The sequence below is a fragment of the Bombina bombina genome, chromosome 6, assembly GCF_027579735.1.
Source record: "Bombina bombina isolate aBomBom1 chromosome 6, aBomBom1.pri, whole genome shotgun sequence".
NCBI lineage: Eukaryota > Metazoa > Chordata > Amphibia > Anura > Bombinatoridae > Bombina > Bombina bombina.
This window is the reverse complement of record NC_069504.1, coordinates 87,708,567-87,730,881: the sequence shown is the minus strand read 5'-3', so window position 1 is coordinate 87,730,881 and position 22,315 is coordinate 87,708,567. Positions and strand designations below refer to the sequence as shown.

Sequence of the window (22,315 nt, the reverse complement as noted above, 5' to 3'; positions counted from 1 at the left end):
TTAACCCCTAATCTGCCGACCGCCACCTACGTTATATTTATGTACCCCTAATCTGCTGCCCCTAACCCCGCCGACCCCTGAATTATATTTATTCACCCCTAACCTGCCCCCCTCAACGTCGCCGACACCTGCCTACACTTATTAACCCCTAATCTGCCGAGCGGACCTGAGCGCTACTATAATAAAGTTATTAACCCCTAATCCGCCTCACTAACCCTATCATAAATAGTATTAACCCCTAATCTGCCCTCCCTAACATCGCCGACACCTACCTTCAATTATTAACCCCTAAACTTCCGATCGGAGCTCACCGCTATTCTAATAAATGGATTAACCCCTAAAGCTAAGTCTAACCCTAACACTAACACCCCCCTAAGTTAAATATAATTTTTATCTAACGAAATAAATTAACTCTTATTAAATAACTTATTCCTATTTAAAGCTAAATACTTACCTGTAAAATAAATCCTAATATAGCTACAATATAAATTATAATTATATTATAGCTATTTTAGGATTAATATTTATTTTACAGGCAACTTTGTAATTATTTTAACCAGGTACAATAGCTATTAAATAGTTAAGAACTATTTAATAGTTACCTAGTTAAAATAATAACAAATTTACCTGTAAAATAAGTCCTAACCTAAGTTATAATTAAACCTAACACTACCCTATCAATAAAATAATTAAATAAACTACCTACAATTACCTACAATTAACCTAACACTACACTATCAATAAATTAATTAAACACAATTGCTACAAATAAATACAATTAAATAAACTAGCTAAAGTACAAAAAATAAAAAAGAACTAAGTTACAGAAAATAAAAAAATATTTACAAACATAATAAAAATATTACAACAATTTTAAACTAATTACACCTACTCTAAGCCCCCTAATAAAATAACAAAGCCCCCCAAAATAAAAAATTCCCTACCCTATTCTAAATTAAAAAAGTTACAAGCTCTTTTACCTTACCAGCCCTGAACAGGGCCCTTTGCGGGGCATGCCCCAAAGAATTTAGCTCTTTTGCCTGTAAAAAAAAACATACAATACCCCCCCCCCCCAACATTACAACCCACCACCCACATACCCCTAATCTAACCCAAACCCCCCTTAAATAAACCTAACACTAATCCCCTGAAGATCTTCCTACCTTGTCTTCACCATCCAGGTATCACCGATCCGTCCTGGCTCCAAGATCTTCATCCAACCCAAGCGGGGGTTGGCGATCCATAATCCGGTGCTCCAAAGTCTTCCTCCTATCCGGCAAGAAGAGGACATCCGGACCGGCAAACATCTTCTCCAAGCGGCATCTTCGATCTTCTTCCATCCGGTGCGGAGCGGGTCCATCTTGAAGCAGGCGACGCGGATCCATCCTCTTCTTCCGATGTCTCCCGACTAATGACAGTTCCTTTAAGGGACGTCATCCAAGATGGCGTCCCTCGAATTCCGATTGGCTGATAGGATTCTATCAGCCAATCGGAATTAAGGTAGGAATTTTCTGATTGGCTGATGGAATCAGCCAATCAGAATCAAGTTCAATCCGATTGGCTGATCCAATCAGCCAATCAGATTGAGCTCGAATTCTATTGGCTGTTCCGATCAGCCAATAGAATGCGAGCTCAATCTGATTGGCTGATGGGATCGGCCAATCGAATTGAACTTGATTCTGATTGGCTGATTCCATCAGCCAATCAGAAAATTCCTACCTTAATTCCGATTGGCTGATAGAATCCTATCAGCCAATCGGAATTCGAGGGACGCCATCTTGGATGACGTCCCTTAAAGGAACCGTCATTAGTCGGGAGACATCGGAAGAAGAGGATGGATCCGCGTCGCCTGCTTCAAGATGGACCCGCTCCGCACCGGATGGAAGAAGATCGAAGATGCCGCTTGGAGAAGATGTTTGCCGGTCCGGATGTCCTCTTCTTGCCGGATAGGAGGAAGACTTTGGAGCACCGGATTATGGATCGCCAACCCCCGCTTGGGTTGGATGAAGATCTTGGAGCCAGGACGGATCGGTGATACCTGGATGGTGAAGACAAGGTAGGAAGATCTTCAGGGGATTAGTGTTAGGTTTATTTAAGGGGGGTTTGGGTTAGATTAGGGGTATGTGGGTGGTGGGTTGTAATGTTGGGGGGGGGGGTATTGTATGTTTTTTTTTACAGGCAAAAGAGCTAAATTCTTTGGGGCATGCCCCGCAAAGGGCCCTGTTCAGGGCTGGTAAGGTAAAAGAGCTTGTAACTTTTTTAATTTAGAATAGGGTAGGGAATTTTTTATTTTGGGGGGCTTTGTTATTTTATTAGGGGGCTTAGAGTAGGTGTAATTAGTTTAAAATTGTTGTAATATTTTTATTATGTTTGTAAATATTTTTTTATTTTCTGTAACTTAGTTCTTTTTTATTTTTTGTACTTTAGCTAGTTTATTTAATTGTATTTATTTGTAGGAATTGTGTTTAATTAATTTATTGATAGTGTAGTGTTAGGTTAATTGTAGGTAATTGTAGGTAGTTTATTTAATTATTTTATTGATAGGGTAGTGTTAGGTTTAATTATAACTTAGGTTAGGATTTATTTTACAGGTAAATTTGTTATTATTTTAACTAGGTAACTATTAAATAGTTCTTAACTATTTAATAGCTATTGTACCTGGTTAAAATAATTACAAAGTTGCCTGTAAAATAAATATTAATCCTAAAATAGCTATAATATAATTATAATTTATATTGTAGCTATATTAGGATTTATTTTACAGGTAAGTATTTAGCTTTAAATAGGAATAAGTTATTTAATAAGAGTTAATTTATTTCGTTAGATAAAAATTATATTTAACTTAGGGGGGTGTTAGTGTTAGGGTTAGACTTAGCTTTAGGGGTTAATCCATTTATTAGAATAGCGGTGAGCTCCGATCGGAAGTTTAGGGGTTAATAATTGAAGGTAGGTGTCGGCGATGTTAGGGAGGGCAGATTAGGGGTTAATACTATTTATGATAGGGTTAGTGAGGCGGATTAGGGGTTAATAACTTTATTATAGTAGCGCTCAGGTCCGCTCGGCAGATTAGGGGTTAATAAGTGTAGGTAGGTGTCGGCGACGTTGTGGGGGGCAGATTAGGGGTTAATAAATATAATATAGGGGTCGGCAGTGTTAGGGGTAGCAGATTAGGGGTACATAGGGATAACGTAGGTGGCGGCGTTTTACGGAGCGGCAGATTAGGGGTTAAAAGTGTAATGCAGGGGTCAGCGATAGCGTGGGCGGCAGATTAGGGGTTAATAAGTGTAAGGCTAGGGGTGTTTAGACTCGGGGTACATGTTAGAGTGTTAGGTGCAGACGTAGGAAGTGTTTCCCCATAGGAAACAATGGGGCTGCGTTAGGAGCTGAACGCTGCTTTTTTGCAGGTGTTAGGTTTTTTTTCAGCTCAAACAGCCCCATTGTTTCCTATGGGAGAATCGTGCACGAGCACGTTTTTGATGCCGGCCGCGTCCGTAAGCAGCTCTGGTATCGAGAGTTGCATTTGCGGTAAAAATGCTCTACGCTCCTTTTTTGGAGCCTAACGCAGCATTTGTTTGAACTCTCGATACCAGAGTTAAATTTATGGTGCGGCCAGAAAAAAACCCGCGGAGCGTTAACAGCCCTTTTACCGCCGAACTCCAAATCTAGGCCATAGTAAGCAGTCCAGAAAAGTCAGGGCAGGTGGCAGAACAAGCAGGGTCAGAAATATGATAAACAAGCAAAATCAAAGAAACCAGCAAAATAACAGACACAGGACAATATATACAGATATATACATGATATACATGACAAACTAAATGTCAGAGCAAATAGCTAGTGGTGGAGCGGCCTTAAATAGTGTTAATTACAGATAGACCACACACATAATGACAGATCTACAGGCAGAGAGAAAGACATTCTTAAGACATTCTCAGGGAAAAAGGGTTCACTCTAGTGGCAACAGGAACACTGGGTTATGAGCCAAAAGACCCAAGTTCAAATCCAGAAACAAGCCAGGTCAGTGTTTGCTGGACTTTGAGGTATGATCATGAAAGTGAGGCAGTTCATGCATTTCAGTAAACATTAGGTTAAGATTCTTTTCTTTTAGAATTATGTGATGACTGCCTCTGCAAGGTCTCAGAGTAATAAATCTGGCCCATTGTCTTTCATTTTAAAAGTGCTGAACTCTTGATTATTTGATGAGAAAAGTCAAACTCCAAAACAAACTCAGAAGGACAGCTCACTTGCTTTGTTTGGCATTAATAGCACTATGAACAGCTGTTTTATAAATCCTTAAATTCTATCCTGGATTCTGCAAGGACAAAAGGTTCCAAACGTTAAAAAGGTTCCATGCTTATTCTCACAATGATCAGCAGCTACATTTTACTGCTGTACAGCTGCAATTCTCCATATGTATAGACTTATACAAGCTGTTTTAAAGTTTTCCAAACTAAATTTACAAGATGAAATACCAGTGTCTCAATATGATTCCATTAAAAAAAATACTTTCAAGTGATTTGCCAAATGTGGACGATATCCAAGATCTGTGTTGTTTGTAATCTCTATGAAAAAAAGAAAATTATTACTATTGGCAGCAATATTGAGATAAGCTAAATAAATGTTTCCTTTAGTTTATCATTGTCAGTGTTTAATTACTGTCTCTCCACATCACCATAAAAAAGTAAATTCCAATATATTTATTTTATAGAAAATATATAAAATATTACACATAGACCATATTTACATAGTTTATGATAATTAATTATTGACAGGGGTTAAATGTTAAATTTTCATTTTTATTGGTTAACATCTCTGCAGTTTATATATTGGTTTCCAAGAAACAAGATGTAAAGACAAATGGTTAAATGATGATCACAATGAGGAGATTGCTGACAGAGCCTGTTTAAAACGACATAAGTACTGTAACTAACAATTACAAAAATGTTTGCTTGTAATAAAAATAAACATTTTAAAGGGACACTAAACATTACATACATTTAATGTATCTCCCTCAAATCATGGGTGCTGCCATTTTGGAACCTCGGTTACAGTGCAGGTATATGAAGGAGAGTAGCTGCTTGTCAGCACTGTAATGAAGTAAAAGTTGGTCAACATGTTTGCACCTATGACTAGAGGGAGGCAGGGAATAGCCTCAATAATATACTTACAAAATGTTTTTAGTGTTAAATGTCCCTTTAATAATGTGATTGCTAAACACCATTTCTAGATGATGTGCTTGTGATGTCTGTCTTTTTGTGTTTCCTGACAATCTCATGTGTTTATGTCTATCACATATACATAGGTGAATTTTTTATAGGCATTGACCTCAAAAAGGGCATTCAGCTATTTTCCACTCCCCTTAAAAGGGCATTCAGCTCTTTTTGAAATTGCCCAATGAACCCTAATCTAAAAAAACAAAACAAAAAAAAATTAAAATTAACACTAAAGCCCCAAATAGGTACTCGTGATTTTAGAAGTCCAGAGGAGAAGGTCTTCTTCCAGACGGGTCCATCATCTTCATCCACAGCGAAGGATGCATGGAGCGGAGGTCCGGAGCGGTCTTCCCAGAGGTGGCGATCCACAGCGGTGGTCATCTGTGGTGGCATTGATGGTTCTCGGCGGCGCCGGTGGTCCTCGGTGGCATGGAGGCTCCTCTTCATCCGATGTCCCTCGTATACTGAGTATTTAATCAAGGTACTGCAATCAATTTGGGGTACCTTGCATTCCTATTGGCTGAATTTTTCAAAACAGCCAATAGGATTAGAGCTACTGAAATCCTATTGGCTGTTCTAATCAGCCAATAAGATTTCAATAGCTCTCTTCCTATTTCCTATTTCAAAATCAGCCATATATACTCATTTTATTAGGTACACCTGTTCAATTGCTTGGTAACACAAATTGCTAATCAGCCAATTACATGGCAGCAACTCAATTCATTTAGGCATCTAAACGTGGTGAAGGCATCTTGCTGAAGTTCAAACCGAGCATCAGAATTGGGAAGAAAGGGGATTTAAGTGACTTTAAACGTTGTATGGTTGTAGGTACTAGACGGGCTGGTCTGAATATTTCAAAAACTGCTGATCTACTGGGATTTTCACGCATGACCATCTCTAGGGTTTACAGAGAATGGTATGAAAAAGTGAAAATATCCAGCGAGCGGCAGCTGTGTGGACAAAAATTCCTTGTTAATGTCATAGGTCAGAGGAGACTGGGCAGACTGGTTCGAGATTATAGAAAAGCAACAGTAACTCAAATAACCACTCGTTATAGCCAAGGTATGCAGAACACCATCTCTGAATGCATAACACATCAAACCTTGAAGCAGGTGGGCTACAGCAGTAGAAGACCACATCGGGTGCCACTCCTGTCAGCTAAGAACAGGAAACTGAGGCTACAATTCACACAGGCTCACCAAACTTGGACAATAGAAGATTGGAAAAACATTGCCTGGTCTGATGAGTCTCAATTTCAGCTGCAAAATTCAGATGGTGTAATAATGGCATGATCTGAATTCACATATGGTCTGGAAGGGGTATATATATATACATATATATATGGTATATGTATTCTACAAGAACTCAGCTGAATGGTCAAGAAGGGGTTAACTCCTCATTCAGATACTAGGTCACTATGGAATGTAGAAAGATCACATTACCAGACCCCCATCTGAGAAGGATGACCAGCTGGCTTAAGATCCTGTGTCTAAGGCTAATGCCATTCCCTACCCCCAAAGCACATGCAGGATGAAACCATATACTCTTAAAATTACAATGAGGGCTTGCTTATGAGTGACATCATCATTGTGGGAGGGATGAAAAACTTACAATAAAAGTAGCAGGAATACTGGAGTTCACCCTCTTTCACTCTTTTTCAATTGGAATGGTGACCACAGCTAACATCAGAAGTAAGTGATCCTTACAGACACATAATTTCAGCACACCATACTTTCACATAGATTGGGCAAATGTATTAGTGTAATATTGATGTATAGTTCACTGCTGAGTATTTATAAGTGATTTGCATATGTGTAATTTATATTTAATCTGCATATTGTAATAATGTTTAATTAGCCTCATTGTAATAAAAGTTTTGTTACTGCTGGAATAAGACTTTGTGAGTTTATGACCTTACAAGTAGTTTAAGCTAGTGATTGTGTGTTAATATTATATAGTGGGTATAATAATTCATAAGGGATTATTAAATGTAATATTAGCCTTTCACTAAAGTGTATAGCAAATAGATACTAAGATTTATAGAGTCTTAGGGACCATTTAAATGCAGTTATTTCATTGGCGAGCCGACCCAGCGAATTTTCTTACCAACTACACTTGTTTTAAGGGGGGACTAATCCAGGTTCTTTTTATAATACAAGTGTGATTTTTGGACGAAAATTGAACCTAGTTTTTGCTATACTGTTTTTGAGTTGAGCGTTTCAGCAGTAAAGTCTTTGGCCAAGACTACAGATCCAGAGAGGCATTACCTAAGGATCAGTTGAACCAGACGCAGAGAAAATCATATCGCGCAGGACGTGAATCTGATTTGCTGGCAGTCTGAAGACACTTTAAAGTGTGAGTATGGAATTAATTGTTAAATATGCAGAATGTAGCACATTTGAGCCTATTGTTGATGAAAATACTGACATAGTTAAAAGACTGAAAGATGTGTGGTTGCAATGTGAGAATGAGAATAAGCTTATTGATAAAAAAAGGTTTTGTTTAACAAAAGAAAAATCCAAATTACAGAATTGCATGAAACTGTTGTTAGCTATCAAAGACCAAATGAATAGAGCAATCTTTGAACATTCTCCCCCAATAGCCATGTTAACAGAGATCAATTGTAACACATTAGATGAGAATTGCCCCACATGTGGGGTAAATGCAGAATATATTAATACTTTAGAAGAAAATTATGACGCAAGAGGCCAACTTATTGCTTCATTGAGACAGGGACTTGCAAACTTAACCCCTGTTGCAGTATTAAATGAGGACAATGCATGTGTGTCGCAGGAAGATGGGGCACATGTTGATGGGGGAAGGGTGCAAAGCCCACATGTTGATGGGGGGAGGGTGCCTATTCCAAACAGTGAGGAAAGATTGAATCACACACAAAATACAGAGAGCACACACATTCCAATACTAACCCCACAGATAACTAGGCCAAGAACATTAAACACAGAACATCAAACAGATACTTTATCACTAACACCCAGTGTAAGATCCAGGGGAAGAAATTTAACTCAATCGCAAAATTTACTTTTTTCTACCACCTCTGCTGAAACATCATCCCTGGTATCAACTACCCTTATAAAACAAGATAGAGATAAAGTAATGAGACAACTGGTAAAGTTAAAACCTCTCTTTCCAGTGTATGATGTTAAAGCAGATGTTTTCACTAACATGTCAAATTTTGAGTCTGCAGTAAAACAATACATGTTGTCACATAAGGAAGCATGCTTTTTGTTAAAAATGTGGCTTCCAGGCAGCATTGCAGCTAGATTACAATCACCAGTTGCAGGCCCAGTTAATTTGAACACAGATTGGTTTAAGGAGGATAAATGGGGTTCAGATGGGGACAGATTAAAAGCTGTTTGTAAACTAGTGACAGGGAGTAGAGATTTGGACAGTCACTCTCTTGCAGAAATGCAAGTAGCATTAAATGATGACCCATGGGTATTTGCAGCTAAATTTGAACAATTATATAGACTGACACACAGAATTTCACCAGAACAAACACCTCATGATATGTTGCAGTATTTAATTAAAAAATTCACATATTTGGAACCTAGCATACAAATGATGGCTGAGGAAAAGAATACACTAGAGGGTGTGTTATCTATTATAGGTAAGGCTAGGCAGAACATTTTAAAGAAAAAGAACACAGGGCAACACAGAATTGCTGTGGTAACCACTAATGAAGGGAAACAAAAATATTCAGAGGGTCCCTTCAAAGGTACTTGCCATTACTGCAATAAATATGGGCACAGACGAGTAGATTGCAGATTCTTAAAGAGAATTCAGAAGGAAACTGAGGGAGGGCAGGAAAGATTACATCCCTCTGCACCTCCAAAAGAAAGCTATGCACATAATTGGGTAGGGAAAAATAACAAGATTAAGCCCCCAGATAAAACAGGACAGGAATACACCGCAAAGCTTAGGCCTGGTACTAATCTGTATGGCCCAGCGCATGAGGCTTTGAGAGTGATGACTGTGGGGGGAGGGGAAGTGGGATATCATGAAAAGAATTATGAAAATAATTCTCCTCTGATATCCTGCTCTGACTGACTACCTCAGGCCCTGGATGACATGGTCCCTATATGTAACACCTTTAGGGATCATTCTGGACGTCCCTGTGTCTATGGTGTGATTGAGGGCCATCGCACAAAACTCCTCATAGACACAGGAGCTTCAGTAACTTTGACAGACTTACCATTAAGTCCCCCACAAGGGACAAGACAGACATTTCTTGTGGGACTTGGGGGATCCCAGTCCCAAGCATCCCTTATCCCAAATGTGACTATGACACTAGGTAATCAGTGGACTAAGGAAATTCCCATTTGGCAGAGCAAAAACACAGAGGGTACAATACTTGGTGCTGATATAATGAGATCAGAAGGGATGATAGTGGACCTATGTAACAATGTTTTGTGGAGGGATACTAGAGGGAGAAAACCTGTAATATTAGATGACTCTTACATCAGTCCCATAGCATCCATTGCATCAATTCCTTCAGAAAGGGTGTGGCCGGATACTGAAAGTCACCCTGATTTGAAGAGATTGGTCATGGATTTCCCTGACATATGGGCTCAACATAAGAATGATTGTGGCATATTAAAAGGCATTGAAATCAATATTGTAGGCCCTGACCCCCCTCCACAAAGACAGTATCGTTTTCCAGCAGAAGCTATTGAACCTGTGAGGCAAATTATTAGTCAGCTTGAAAGCCAAGGGATAATTAGGAAATGTTCCTCCTCTAATAATTCTCCTTTGTGGCCAGTAAGGAAAGCAAATAATACTTGGAGGTTAACTGCTGATTTTCGTATGGTGAATAAAGTTACCCCACCTGTTACAAATCTAGTTGCTTCTACTCCTGAAGTGGTATCCAAACTGAGTGCCACATGTAGGTGGTATTCTGTTCTGGATATAAGTAATGGTTTTTGGAGTGTCAGACTAGCCCCAGAGTGCCAATATAAGTTTGCTTTCTGCTTTGATAACATGCAATTTTGCTTCAATTCGCTTCCTCAGGGCTTCCACAGCTCGCCTACATACTTTCACCAAGCATTAGCAGAGGTATTAAAAACATTCTCAGTCCCAGAAAGTATCATACAGTATGTAGATGATATTTTGTTACAAACAGAGACAGTAGAGGAACATTTGGAGCGGCTGAATGAACTGTTTGGCTTGATTGCTGAATCTGGCCTCAAGTTAAACACTTCAAAAGTACAATTAATGAGACAAAAGGTGACATTTTTGGGAGTATCAATACAAAGGGGTACAAGATGCCCTACTAGAGAACGAGTTACAGCCATACTTCAGGTGCCCAGACCTTTGCATAGGCAGTCCTTAAGACAATTCTTAGGCTTGGTAAATTTTTCTCGTGATTTCATTGAAGGGTTTGCTGAAAAAGCAAAACCTCTCTATGATCTTTTGAAAGGGGAGGATGTTGGGAAAATTCCTTGGAATACAGAACATGAGGAAGCATTTAAAGTGTTAAAGGAAGGTTTAGCATCAGCCCCTGCCCTTGCCACAGTGGAGAGGGAGGCCCCTTTTGCTTTACAAACATACACATCTGACACTTCAATTTCCACAGTCCTACTGCAGGAGAAGGCTGAAAAATGGAGGCCTGTTGGCTATTTTTCCAGGCTTCTTACTCCAGTAGAGAAAGGTTATGACGCATGTATCAAGGCTTTGTTAGGGGTGCATTGGTCAGTTCAGGCTACTGAGCATATAGTGGGATTTGGGAAGCTCATCCTCCAAACACCACATACCCCTATAAAGCTGTTATTGGAGAAATCATTAAGTGGGGTTTCAACACAAAGAGTGACTAGGTGGTTAATAGATTTGCAACATCGTGACATCACTGTACAACACAATGCAAAATACACATTACCCCAACTAATGCACACTCAGGGTGAACCCCATGACTGCACAGAGACATTCACACACAGGGAATCGCCTCATAAATTGTTCAGGGACAAAACTTCTCCCCAGGATTTACAAATTTATGTAGATGGCTCAAGATTTTGGCAGGATGGTCAATTTAATACTGGTTTTGCTATTTGGGTCCCCTCGCAACAATTAGCTCTTAAATTTATGTTACCAAGATCATTCTCAGCACAGAGAGCAGAATTAGAAGCCATTTCTATGGCTTGCCACAGGTTTGACACACAAGACATTTGTATATACAGTGACAGTGCCTATGTGACCAGATCACTGACAGAGTACTTACCAATTTGGAATCTAAGAGGAATGGTAGACTCAGCAGGCAAACCATTGTCACATGTTCAAGCCCTTAAGAAATTGGTAGATTGGGGAACACAGCACCCATTGCAGTCAGCTATTGTTAAAGTTAAGGCACACACACATTTCACAGATGCACATTCACAAGGGAATGCACATGTGGACATGTTAGCCAAACAGGCAGCTGTAGATGGGGAACCATGGCAATCAGATGAGAATGACAGTGAGACACAGGAAGCATGGAGAGAGCATGTTACATCTAAAGATACAATGGTACACATAGCAAAGATTACAATGGTAGATTCAGAGGTACCTGATTTGAAAACAGAACAAGCTAAAGATCCTAACCTTTTCCCTCTGTTACAGGAACAGCAAACACTCCCAAATGGTTATTCAATTTGTAATGGGTTAATATGTTACTCTAATCCCAATGATCCACAGGCTAAATTGGTTTTTGTGGTCCCAAGTCATTTGCAGGGACCTATAACACAGCAAACACATTCTTTTCTTGGGCATATTGGGCAAAGTGCATTAGAGTACCATTTAAGGCAAAAATTTCATTGGCCAGATTTAGCAGAAACCTGTTTAAAATGTGTACAAGAATGTTTAATTTGTGCTCAAATTAATCCACGCCCTAAAGGTCAGAGACCCATTCTCCAGAGAATACCAGTAGCAGATGGCCCCTGGAAAGCTATCCAAATTGATTTTATAGGCCCACTTCCACTATCAAAGGGGGGTCTCAGGTATGCCCTAGTAATTGTAGATATTTTTTCAAAATGGGTTGAGGCTATTCCACTTCATTGTGATACTGCACAGGCTACTGCCAGAGCACTGTGGGAACATGTTTTCTCAAGATGGGGGTTTCCAACACTCATTGAATCAGACAGGGGTACACATTTTACAGGTCAGGTAATGCAAAATCTCTGTGCCCTACTGGGAATACAGACAAGATTTCATGTACCATATCATCCACAATCCTCTGGTATAGTTGAGCGCATGAATCGCACATTAAAAACAAAATTGTCAAAAATGCTTTCCCAGTATGGTAAATCATGGGTCACACATCTTCCAGCAGTTCTAATGGCTATTAGAGCTACACCATCAAATGCTACCAAGTGTTCTCCCTATGAGCTCATGACAGGGAGAAAGATGGCATTAGGCCACCCAGGTGAACCACAATTGTCTACTCCCTTGAGAGAATCTGTGTCTAGAGATCAATATCTCTCCCAAATTCAGGAGCAGTTGAGCTCACTGCTAATTTTTGCTGCCTCTAATATGGCCCCAACAGATTGTAAATTTTCATCTACACCTCAAACACCTCTGTTTGAGAAGGGGGGATTGATCATGATTAAAAATTTTCGCAAAAATTCTCCCTGGGATGCAAATTGGGAAGGACCTTATAGAATTTTGGACAAATTGGGTAATACTGTAATTAAAATAGAAAGATCAACCCCTGGGAAAACCAGAAGGCAGCCTGGTTACAAATGGGTCCATGTTGACCAATGTAAATTGTATAGAGGGACAGTTGTCCCAGATGTAGATATTTCTGCTAAGAACTGATATTCTCTTAATCTTTTTTTTTGACAGATTTCATTATGTGGAGCCTGAGAGGAATGATCGCCACAAACCTATTTGTATTTGTGTGGGTGTTATTGCAAAAACTTCCAATCTGTGACTGTAATGAACTTTCAATCACAAACCTCACAAGGAGTCGTAGATGGAGCTCAAGCAGCATCATCAGAGGATGGACAGGCTTATGGAGCTCTCAAGACCTTCACAAAGATTGTTTGGGAAAATTGACTTTTAATGTGGGTGGGAAAATTGAAATATTTGCAGAAAAACATCAAGACAATTTAATTGGTTTTTGGAGGGTCAATCAGGGTAATAAAGTTGAATGGGAATGTAAGTGGGTGGCTTGGGGAAAATGGACTGTAGGTCTGGTGGGAGAAGGTGTTTCTGTGTCTACAACATTTACAAATCCTATTCACACTATAAATGGCGATAACTATAATATAACCAAGGTTATATTTGAACAACAAATTGGAGAAGGGATTAATTGGAGGGTTACAGCTGCCAACTTTGGTGGAGGGATTGAAGTATACTTAAAAATAGATCAAATAAAGGAAACAACCACATTTACGCCTTTGATCTATTCTACTTTAATCACTACACCAAAGATGAAACATTATGACAATACTCCAATGTGTAAGGGGAAAAGTGTTGTTTCTAGTGGTCCATTTCAAACAAGTACAATCAAGCCAACTCCAGTATTGAGGGATGCCACATTCCAATTTATCACGTGGAAGATTAAAATAATAGATTGGCTAGTTTCCACACATTACCAAAATTGTTCCAGAATTACTGCCACTATGGAAAAAGCATTAGTTAAGTGGGCAGAAGGTACTAGGAGAAGGACTAGGAGGGATATCATGGATACAGTTTTGGGAGGTGTGGGAACAGGGCTAGGTGTGGTAAATTCCATTGACATATCCAGCCTAACAGCAACCTTACAGTCTCAGGGGATGTTAAATGCAAAAGGGATTCATACGCAACAAATGATAAACACCCTGGTAGAGACACTGACACAGACAGTCATTCAGGTTCAGGGTCCTGCCATTCAACATACAGAGGAAATACTGATAGGAGTAATTAGTAGGTTAAGGGAAGTATCCTGGGATTTTGTGTGTATTTCCATGCAAACAGAATTATCAACTGACTTTAAATTAATAGCACAGGCTATGGAAAATAACCATACACCTTTGGGAGGGTGGGAGCAGTCTGTTGTTAACAGTTTTGCATCAAAACACAGAGAATTATGGTTAAACAGTTGGTTGGGATGCAGGGAAAATATATGCAGGGCTACTTCACTTGTGCCCACTAGTGGTACCTATCAGAATGTTTATCATTTGTTTTCACTAGGAACACCTGTCACAGAATCTCATGTTTTACATCATGAGTTAGAGTTCCCAAATTTTATATGGAATGGTTCCCATATGGAACAGGTAGACATGTCTGGCTGCATAAGGTTTCCTTCTAAAATTTTATGTCTACCCAACCAGGCAAGAATAATTTTTGATTCCTGCTGGCATAATCACTCATATTGCAATGGTTTTGTGGAGAAAGTTAATCCCCAAGATATGATTTTTCCCTTAGGACAAGGAAAGGTGTGTTTTGTTGCATTGAAGCCTAAAGATGAAGTGCATGTATGGTTTGACAGGTGTAATTCAAGGGAACAAATCACACCAGGGATTTATTGTATTACTGGGTACCCTGTGAGGATAAGTTCACTACAGTTTAACTTCACTGTCCCACAGTTACTCACATATAACGCTACCTTGGGGGCTCCACTCATAACCCCAATATTAGTAGATGATGCACCTTGGCAAAAATGGGTAACCTTATTGCAAAAAGACTCTGTGTTACTAGAACATCTTAAAAATTTTGGGGAACGTGTTCATGTAAATTTCTACCATCAGGAACAAGAACTACAAAGGATTGAACATACTTTTACGGAGATGTCAAGTGCAACCTGGTGGCAGAAATTAGCAAATTCCTTTTCGAAACAGTCATCATGGGGTTCTGCATTGGGAAATCTGTTTATACATCCATTTATAATCATATTATTTATTTCTATATTATGTATAATTATTCAAATTTGTATGTGTTGTTATTTAAAATCATTAATTGCACGTGTATATCACTTATATTATGGTATGCGAATGGAAGCGTCTTTAGTACACTAATATAGCCATCACACATAGGTGGGGTTAGGAATCTTCCATCAGATTCACTCATATAAAAACAACCATTGGAATGGAAGGGTATGGTAACCTCCATTGCCAAAAGGGGGGGAATGTAATAATGGCATGATCTGAATTCACATATGGTCTGGAAGGGGTATATATATATACATATATATATGGTATATGTATTCTACAAGAACTCAGCTGAATGGTCAAGAAGGGGTTAACTCCTCATTCAGATACTAGGTCACTATGGAATGTAGAAAGATCACATTACCAGACCCCCATCTGAGAAGGATGACCAGCTGGCTTAAGATCCTGTGTCTAAGGCTAATGCCATTCCCTACCCCCAAAGCACATGCAGGATGAAACCACATACTCTTAAAATTACAATGAGGGCTTGCTTATGAGTGACATCATCATTGTGGGAGGGATGAAAAACTTACAATAAAAGTAGCAGGAATACTGGAGTTCACCCTCTTTCACTCTTTTTCAATTGGAATGGTGACCACAGCTAACATCAGAAGTAAGTGATCCTTACAGACACATAATTTCAGCACACCATACTTTCACATAGATTGGGCAAATGTATTAGTGTAATATTGATGTATAGTTCACTGCTGAGTATTTATAAGTGATTTGCATATGTGTAATTTATATTTAATCTGCATATTGTAATAATGTTTAATTAGCCTCATTGTAATAAAAGTTTTGTTACTGCTGGAATAAGACTTTGTGAGTTTATGACCTTACAAGTAGTTTAAGCTAGTGATTGTGTGTTAATATTATATAGTGGGTATAATAATTCATAAGGGATTATTAAATGTAATATTAGCCTTTCACTAAAGTGTATAGCAAATAGATACTAAGATTTATAGAGTCTTAGGGACCATTTAAATGCAGTTATTTCAGATGGTAAGGTCAAAACATGAAAGCATGGATTCATCCTGCCTCGTATCAACGGTTCAGGCTGGTGGTGGAGGTGTAATGGTGTGGGGATATTTTCTTGGCACACTTGGGCCCCTTAGTACCAATTGAGCATGATTTAAATGCCACGGCCTGCCTGAGTACTGTTGCTGACCATGTCCATCCCTTTATGACTACAGTCTACCAATCTTCTGATGGCTACTTCCAGCAGGATATTGCAAGATGTCACAAAGCTCAGATTATCTCAAACTGGTTTCTTGAACATGACTATGAGTTCACTGTACTTCAATGGCCTCCAGTCACCAGATCTTAATCCAATAGAGCACCTGTGGGATGTGGTGGAACGGGAGATTCACATCATTGATGTGCAACTGACAAATCTGCAGCAACTGTGTGATGCTATCATGTTAATATGGACCAAAATATCTGAGGAATTTTTCCAACATCTTGTTGAATCTATGCCACGAAGAATTAAGGCAGTTCTGAAGACAAAAAGGGGTCCAACCCGATACTAGCAAAGTGTACCTAATAAAGTGGCCGGTGAGTATGTGTGTGTGTATATATATATATATATATATATATATATATATATATATATATATATATATATATATATATATATATATATATATATATATATATATATATATATATATATATATATATATATATATATATACAGGGAGTGCAGAATTATTAGGCAAGTTGTATTTTTGGGGATTCATTTTATTATTGAACAACAACCATGTTCTCAATGAAGGCAAAAAAAACTCATTAATATCAAAGCTGAATAGTTTTGGAAGTAGTTTTTAGTTTGTTTTTAGTTATAGCTATTTTAGGGGGATATCTGTGTGTGCAGGTGACTATTACTGTGCATAATTATTAGGCAACTTAACAAAAAACAAATATATACCCATTTCAATTATTTATTTTTACCAGTGAAACCAATATAACATCTCAACATTCACAAATATACATTTCTGACATTCAAAAACAAAACAAAAACAAATCAGTGACCAATATAGCAACCTTTCTTTGCAAGGACACTCAAAAGCCTGCCATCCATGGATTCTGTCAGTGTTTTGATCTGTTCACCATCAACATTGTGTGCAGCAGCAACCACAGCCTCCCAGATACTGTTCAGAGAGGTGTACTGTTTTCCCTCCTTGTAAATCTCACATTTGATGATGGACCACAGGTTCTCAATTGGGTTCAGATCAGGTGAACAAGGAGGCCATGTCATTAGATTTTGTTCTTTTATACCCTTTCTTGCCAGCCACACTGTGGAGTACTTGGACGCGTGTGATGGAGCATTGTCCTGCATGAAAATCATGTTTTTCTTGAAGGATGCAGACTTCTTCCTGTACCACTGCATGAAGAAGGTGTCTTCCAGAAACTGGCAGTAGGTCTGGGAGTTGAGCTTGATTCCATCCTCAACCCGAAAAGGCCCCACAAGCTCATCTTTGATGATACCAGCCCAAACCAGTACTCCACCTCCACCTTGCTGGCGTCTGAGTCGGACAGGAGCTCTCTGCCCTTTACCAATCCAGCCATGGGCCCATCCATCTGGCCCATCAAGACTCACTCTCATTTCATCAGTCCATAAAACCTTAGAAAAATCAGTCTTGAGATATTTATTGGCCCAGTCTTGACGTTTCAGCTTGTGTGTCTTGTTCAGTGGTGGTCGTCTTTCAGCCTTTCTTACCATGGCCATGTCTCTGAGTATTGCACACCTTGTGTTTTTGGGCACTCCAGTGATGTTGCAGCTCTGAAATATGGCCAAACTTGTGGCAAGTGGCATCTTGGCAGCTGCACGCTTGACTTTTCTCAGTTCATGGGCAGTTATTTTGCGCCTTGGTTTTTCCACACGCTTCTTGCGACCCTCTTGACTATTTTGAATGAAACGCTTGATTGTTCGATGATCACTCTTCAGAAGCTTTGCAATTTTAAGAGTGCTTCATCACTCTGCAAGATATCTCACTATTTTTTACTTTTCTGAGCCTGTCAAGTCCTTCTTTTGACCCATTTTGCCAAAGGAAATGAAGTTGCCTAATAATTATGCACACCTGATATAGGGTGTTGATGTCATTAGACCACACCCCTTCTCATTACAGAGATGCACATCACCTAATATGCTTAATTGGTAGTAGGCTTTCGAGCCTATACAGCTTGGAGTAAGACAACATGCATAAAGAGGATGATGTGGTCAAAATACTCATTTGCCTAATAATTCTGCACTCCCTGTATATATATATATATATATATATATATATATATATATATATATATATATATCAAAATAACAAGAGTATTGCATTGAGCAATGATACTTTTTTTATTGGACTAACTATACATTTATAAGTTGACAAGCTTTCAGAAGAGTTCCTTCCTTTATCAAGTCTAAAGCAATACTGACCAATTCAATGGAATTTACAGATTATATCTTGAAACACAGAATAGCTAAGAAGACAGTGCAGGGAGAGGAGGAGGTGTCGTAAAAATGACGAGGGGGGCTTAGGTAACAGGCAGACAGTGTCCAGTGTAGGAGAACAGACAGGGGAAATATATAGCTTTACATAGAGCATATACTGACATAAAGTTATATATCAACATTGAATCAATATCTATAAAGATGTGAAATTGTATATACAGGGGGAATACAATTTTTTTTTAAAAAAAGACAAAAGTGTGGACATAGGCTTACCTGTGTACCTATGTATAAAGAATGTGGAATATACAATGTAATTGACTAAATGAAAGTACATTACAAAAAATTTTGATAATGTGCTAAGAATCCAGAGTCCACATTTAGTCCAGAATTAAACAGGTTGAAGTACATTATCATTATCAAAGGTTTTTCTTTCCATGGTGTTTTTGAAGTTGCCTCTGAGAATTTTGATTTTGAGGTTTTGGATGGAGTGGTCAGGTTGGCTGAAATGGTGACCAACAGGGGTGCAGTATTTTGTTTCACAGTGGTTTTTGATTGAGTGTCTGTGTAAGTTCATTCGAAGGTGCAGTTTTTGGCTTGTTTCTCCAATATAGCATCCCATTTCACATGCAGTGCAATGTATCATGTATACCACATTTGCAGATATACATGAATATGCCCCTTTAATGTTATAAGATTTATTATTGTGATTTGCTGTGCTGCTTTCACAAACGTGTTGACACAGTTTGCAGAGAGCTTTATAGCAGCACTTGGTTCCTTTCTGAATGTTCTTTTTCTCAAGGGGTAGCTTCCAATGTACCAGTTTCTGCTTTAGGTTTGGTGGTTGTCTGTATGCCAGGATTGGGGGTTTTGGAAAGATTTTTTTGAGTGTGGGATCCTCTAAGAGTAGTGGCTGTAAGTCTTTTATGATTTTTCGTATCCCTTCCACAGCAGGGTTGTATTTGACTACTAGTGGGATACGTGATATGATTTTCTTCACCCTGTATTGTAGCAAGTGTTCACGTGGAGTATTGAGGGCAGAGTTAATTTTTTTTATTTATAATCCTTGTTTGGGAACCTTTTTCTCTGAATGATTGGGACAGTGTGATGAGGTGTTTGTCACGGTCCTCGGTATCTGAGCAAATTCTGTGGTATCTTGTAGCCTGACTGTAGATTATGGATTTTGGATTTTTTTATGTGATTGGGGTGGGAGCTGTAGAGGTAGCTGCATCTATCTGTTGGTTTCCTGTATACAGATGAGTGCAGTTTGCCATTTGTGATGGATATTGTTGTATCCAGGAAGCTGACACAGTCTCTAGAAAAGTTCATTTTAAGCTTGATTGATGCATGAAATAGATTAAATGATTTATGAAAATGTTCAAGATTTTTTTCTCCTTCTGTCCATATGATGAAAATATCATCAATGTATTATTTGTTTGTAATCCCCCTATGTTTCTTGCACACATTCCAGACTGGGGTTAACTGCCTGTGACTCTGGTGACAGCACAGCTTTTTGGGAGTGCTATTTAAGCACCCAGTGCTGGAATGTTGTAGAGTCATTGGATATGTACCCGGTCCGGTCTTGGAGTGCAGACTCCTTCCGTGTCTTGTATTTCTCTGGGTAATTACATATACCTGTGAACCCCTCCCTTGTTCCCAGTTTGTTTGGATTTGTAAGCGCGCATTGTGTGGCTGTGTTAGGGACTCAGGCAGTGGAAAGGACCTTGACGAGGTGCCTGAGCTTTTCCCATTTGACCAGATGTGGTAACAAACCTTTTCAGTTGTGTTTTTAAATCTTAGCTGTGAGCTAGCTGGTGAGTGCTGGGTATCTCTATGTGTTATATATATATATATATATATATATATATATATATATATATATATATATATATATATATATATATATATATATATATATATATATATATAATCTACTGACATTCACAGACTGTTTTCACTCTTGCACTAACCCGATGTAAAAAGCCGAACTTCGGATATCGTATGCATGATAACTTAAGGAAAAAAAACTTACACCCTATTTGCCTGCAAACCCAAATGCATATTCTCAACTGTGCTAACCCGACATGAAAATATTTCAAATTCCAATGTTCTACAAATAGAAAAATATGTTCTATTTATTCATAAATATTCTATTTGCACAAAGATATATAAATATATATATATATATATATATATATATATATATATATATATATATATATATATATATATATATATATATATACATATATATATATATATATATATATATATATATATATATATATATATATATATATATATATATATATATATATATACATGATTATATATTGGTATAGATATATACAGATATATACAGATATACATATATATATATATATATATATATATAAAATATATAGAAATAATATATAATATAATATATATATATATATATTATATAGAAATAGATAGAACATATTCTGCTATGTTCAAAACATTGGAATGTGAAATATTTACAGTAAATACACAATATAACACTTTCCCTAACTGTAAAGGGCTCCAATTAACTTTATATATATATATATATATATATATATATATATATATATATATATATATATATATATAAAAAAAAAAAAAAAGAAATGGGGGCAGAGATAGCACTGTTCAAAGGGGATCCCAGGGAAGCAATGTATATATAAAATAATTATGGTAAGACAAAAAAACTCCTGCCCAGGTGTGTGGCAGTTTAAGACGAGGAGCAAATAAATATATGTGCCCCTAGAGTATATGTAGAAGTATATGTATTGGATAGTATCTTACTGATAAACATATAAATACAAATGCAATGTATGGCTTAAAATGAATCAAAATGATTATTAGTCCAGTATATATAGATATAATCACACCATGGATATCCGGTAGGTATAGCACTAACTAGAACAAACCTCAATCATATGAGTTAAGTTGCTGCATCTACAAGTGGGAAACTTCCGGAAATGTCAGTTGGAGATGACTGGAGACAAGATGTGTGTATTCTTTTCCCCTTGGAGTATGGCGTGTAGAACCAGGCGGAGGCTTGTTAGAGTTCTCTCTGTGTATCCAGTGGATTATGCAAAGTGAGAGACAAAGAAAGAGCATATAGTGTAATACAGTTTATTATAGTATAAAAAGTATAAAAAAGACAAATGGCCACTTACATTAAAAATCCTCAAACATGGGGACTTCCGGTGGGCGGCCGTTCTGAGAGGTCGCAAGATTGTAGAGCTCCGTGAGATTCAGCTCACAATCTGGGCCTTTTTGCTGGCATAACAGCCAAAAAGTTGCAATCCTTGGCGGAGGTGTATTCCTATACCTACCCGGAGCAGAGAAACTAGGAGCATATTAAACCCGCTCCCCCACCGGTAAGGAAAAAAAGTTAAGCCAGAAGGCGGGAGACCGCGGCGGCGGTAAAAGAGAAATTGAACCTCTCTGGTTGGCAGCAGTAAGGAGAGAGAGTGCCCGGACCTACTACGGTAGATCGGAGATGAAACAGTGCCTGGATGCTGGAATAACTATTCATATAGCGGACTGCTGCTGGGGAGTCGCGAGGTGGTGCTGCGGTCGCCATCTTGAGTTTCGGCCCTCACTGAGTAATGTATAAGCACCACACAGGGGATCCAGAGCAGAGGACACTGTTATAGCCCCAGACCCCCTCTGACCAGCCAGTAAAAGGGGATTGACAAAAAAGAACCATAAGAGACACCCTGCTCACAAAGAGAAAACGCAAGTTAACACTG

General features: G+C 38.4%; 1 protein-coding gene across 1 annotated transcript; it reads left to right on the top strand.

The window, feature by feature from the left end:
* The first annotated feature begins 7,428 nt into the window (after nt 1-7,428).
* Nucleotides 7,429-15,296, top strand: LOC128662646 (uncharacterized). Its single transcript, XM_053716508.1, has 2 exons — nt 7,429-7,565; nt 13,041-15,296. The coding sequence occupies exon 2, from the start codon at nt 13,049-13,051 to the stop codon at nt 15,194-15,196; it is 2,148 nt and encodes a 715-aa protein (XP_053572483.1). The 5' UTR covers nt 7,429-7,565; nt 13,041-13,048; the 3' UTR covers nt 15,197-15,296.
* The last annotated feature ends 7,019 nt before the right edge of the window (nt 15,297-22,315 follow it).

Coding starts and splice junctions, on each gene's coding strand:
- LOC128662646 (XM_053716508.1), top strand. CDS start 13,049: ATGTGGAGCCTGAGAGGAATGATCGCCACAAACCTATTTGTATTTGTG.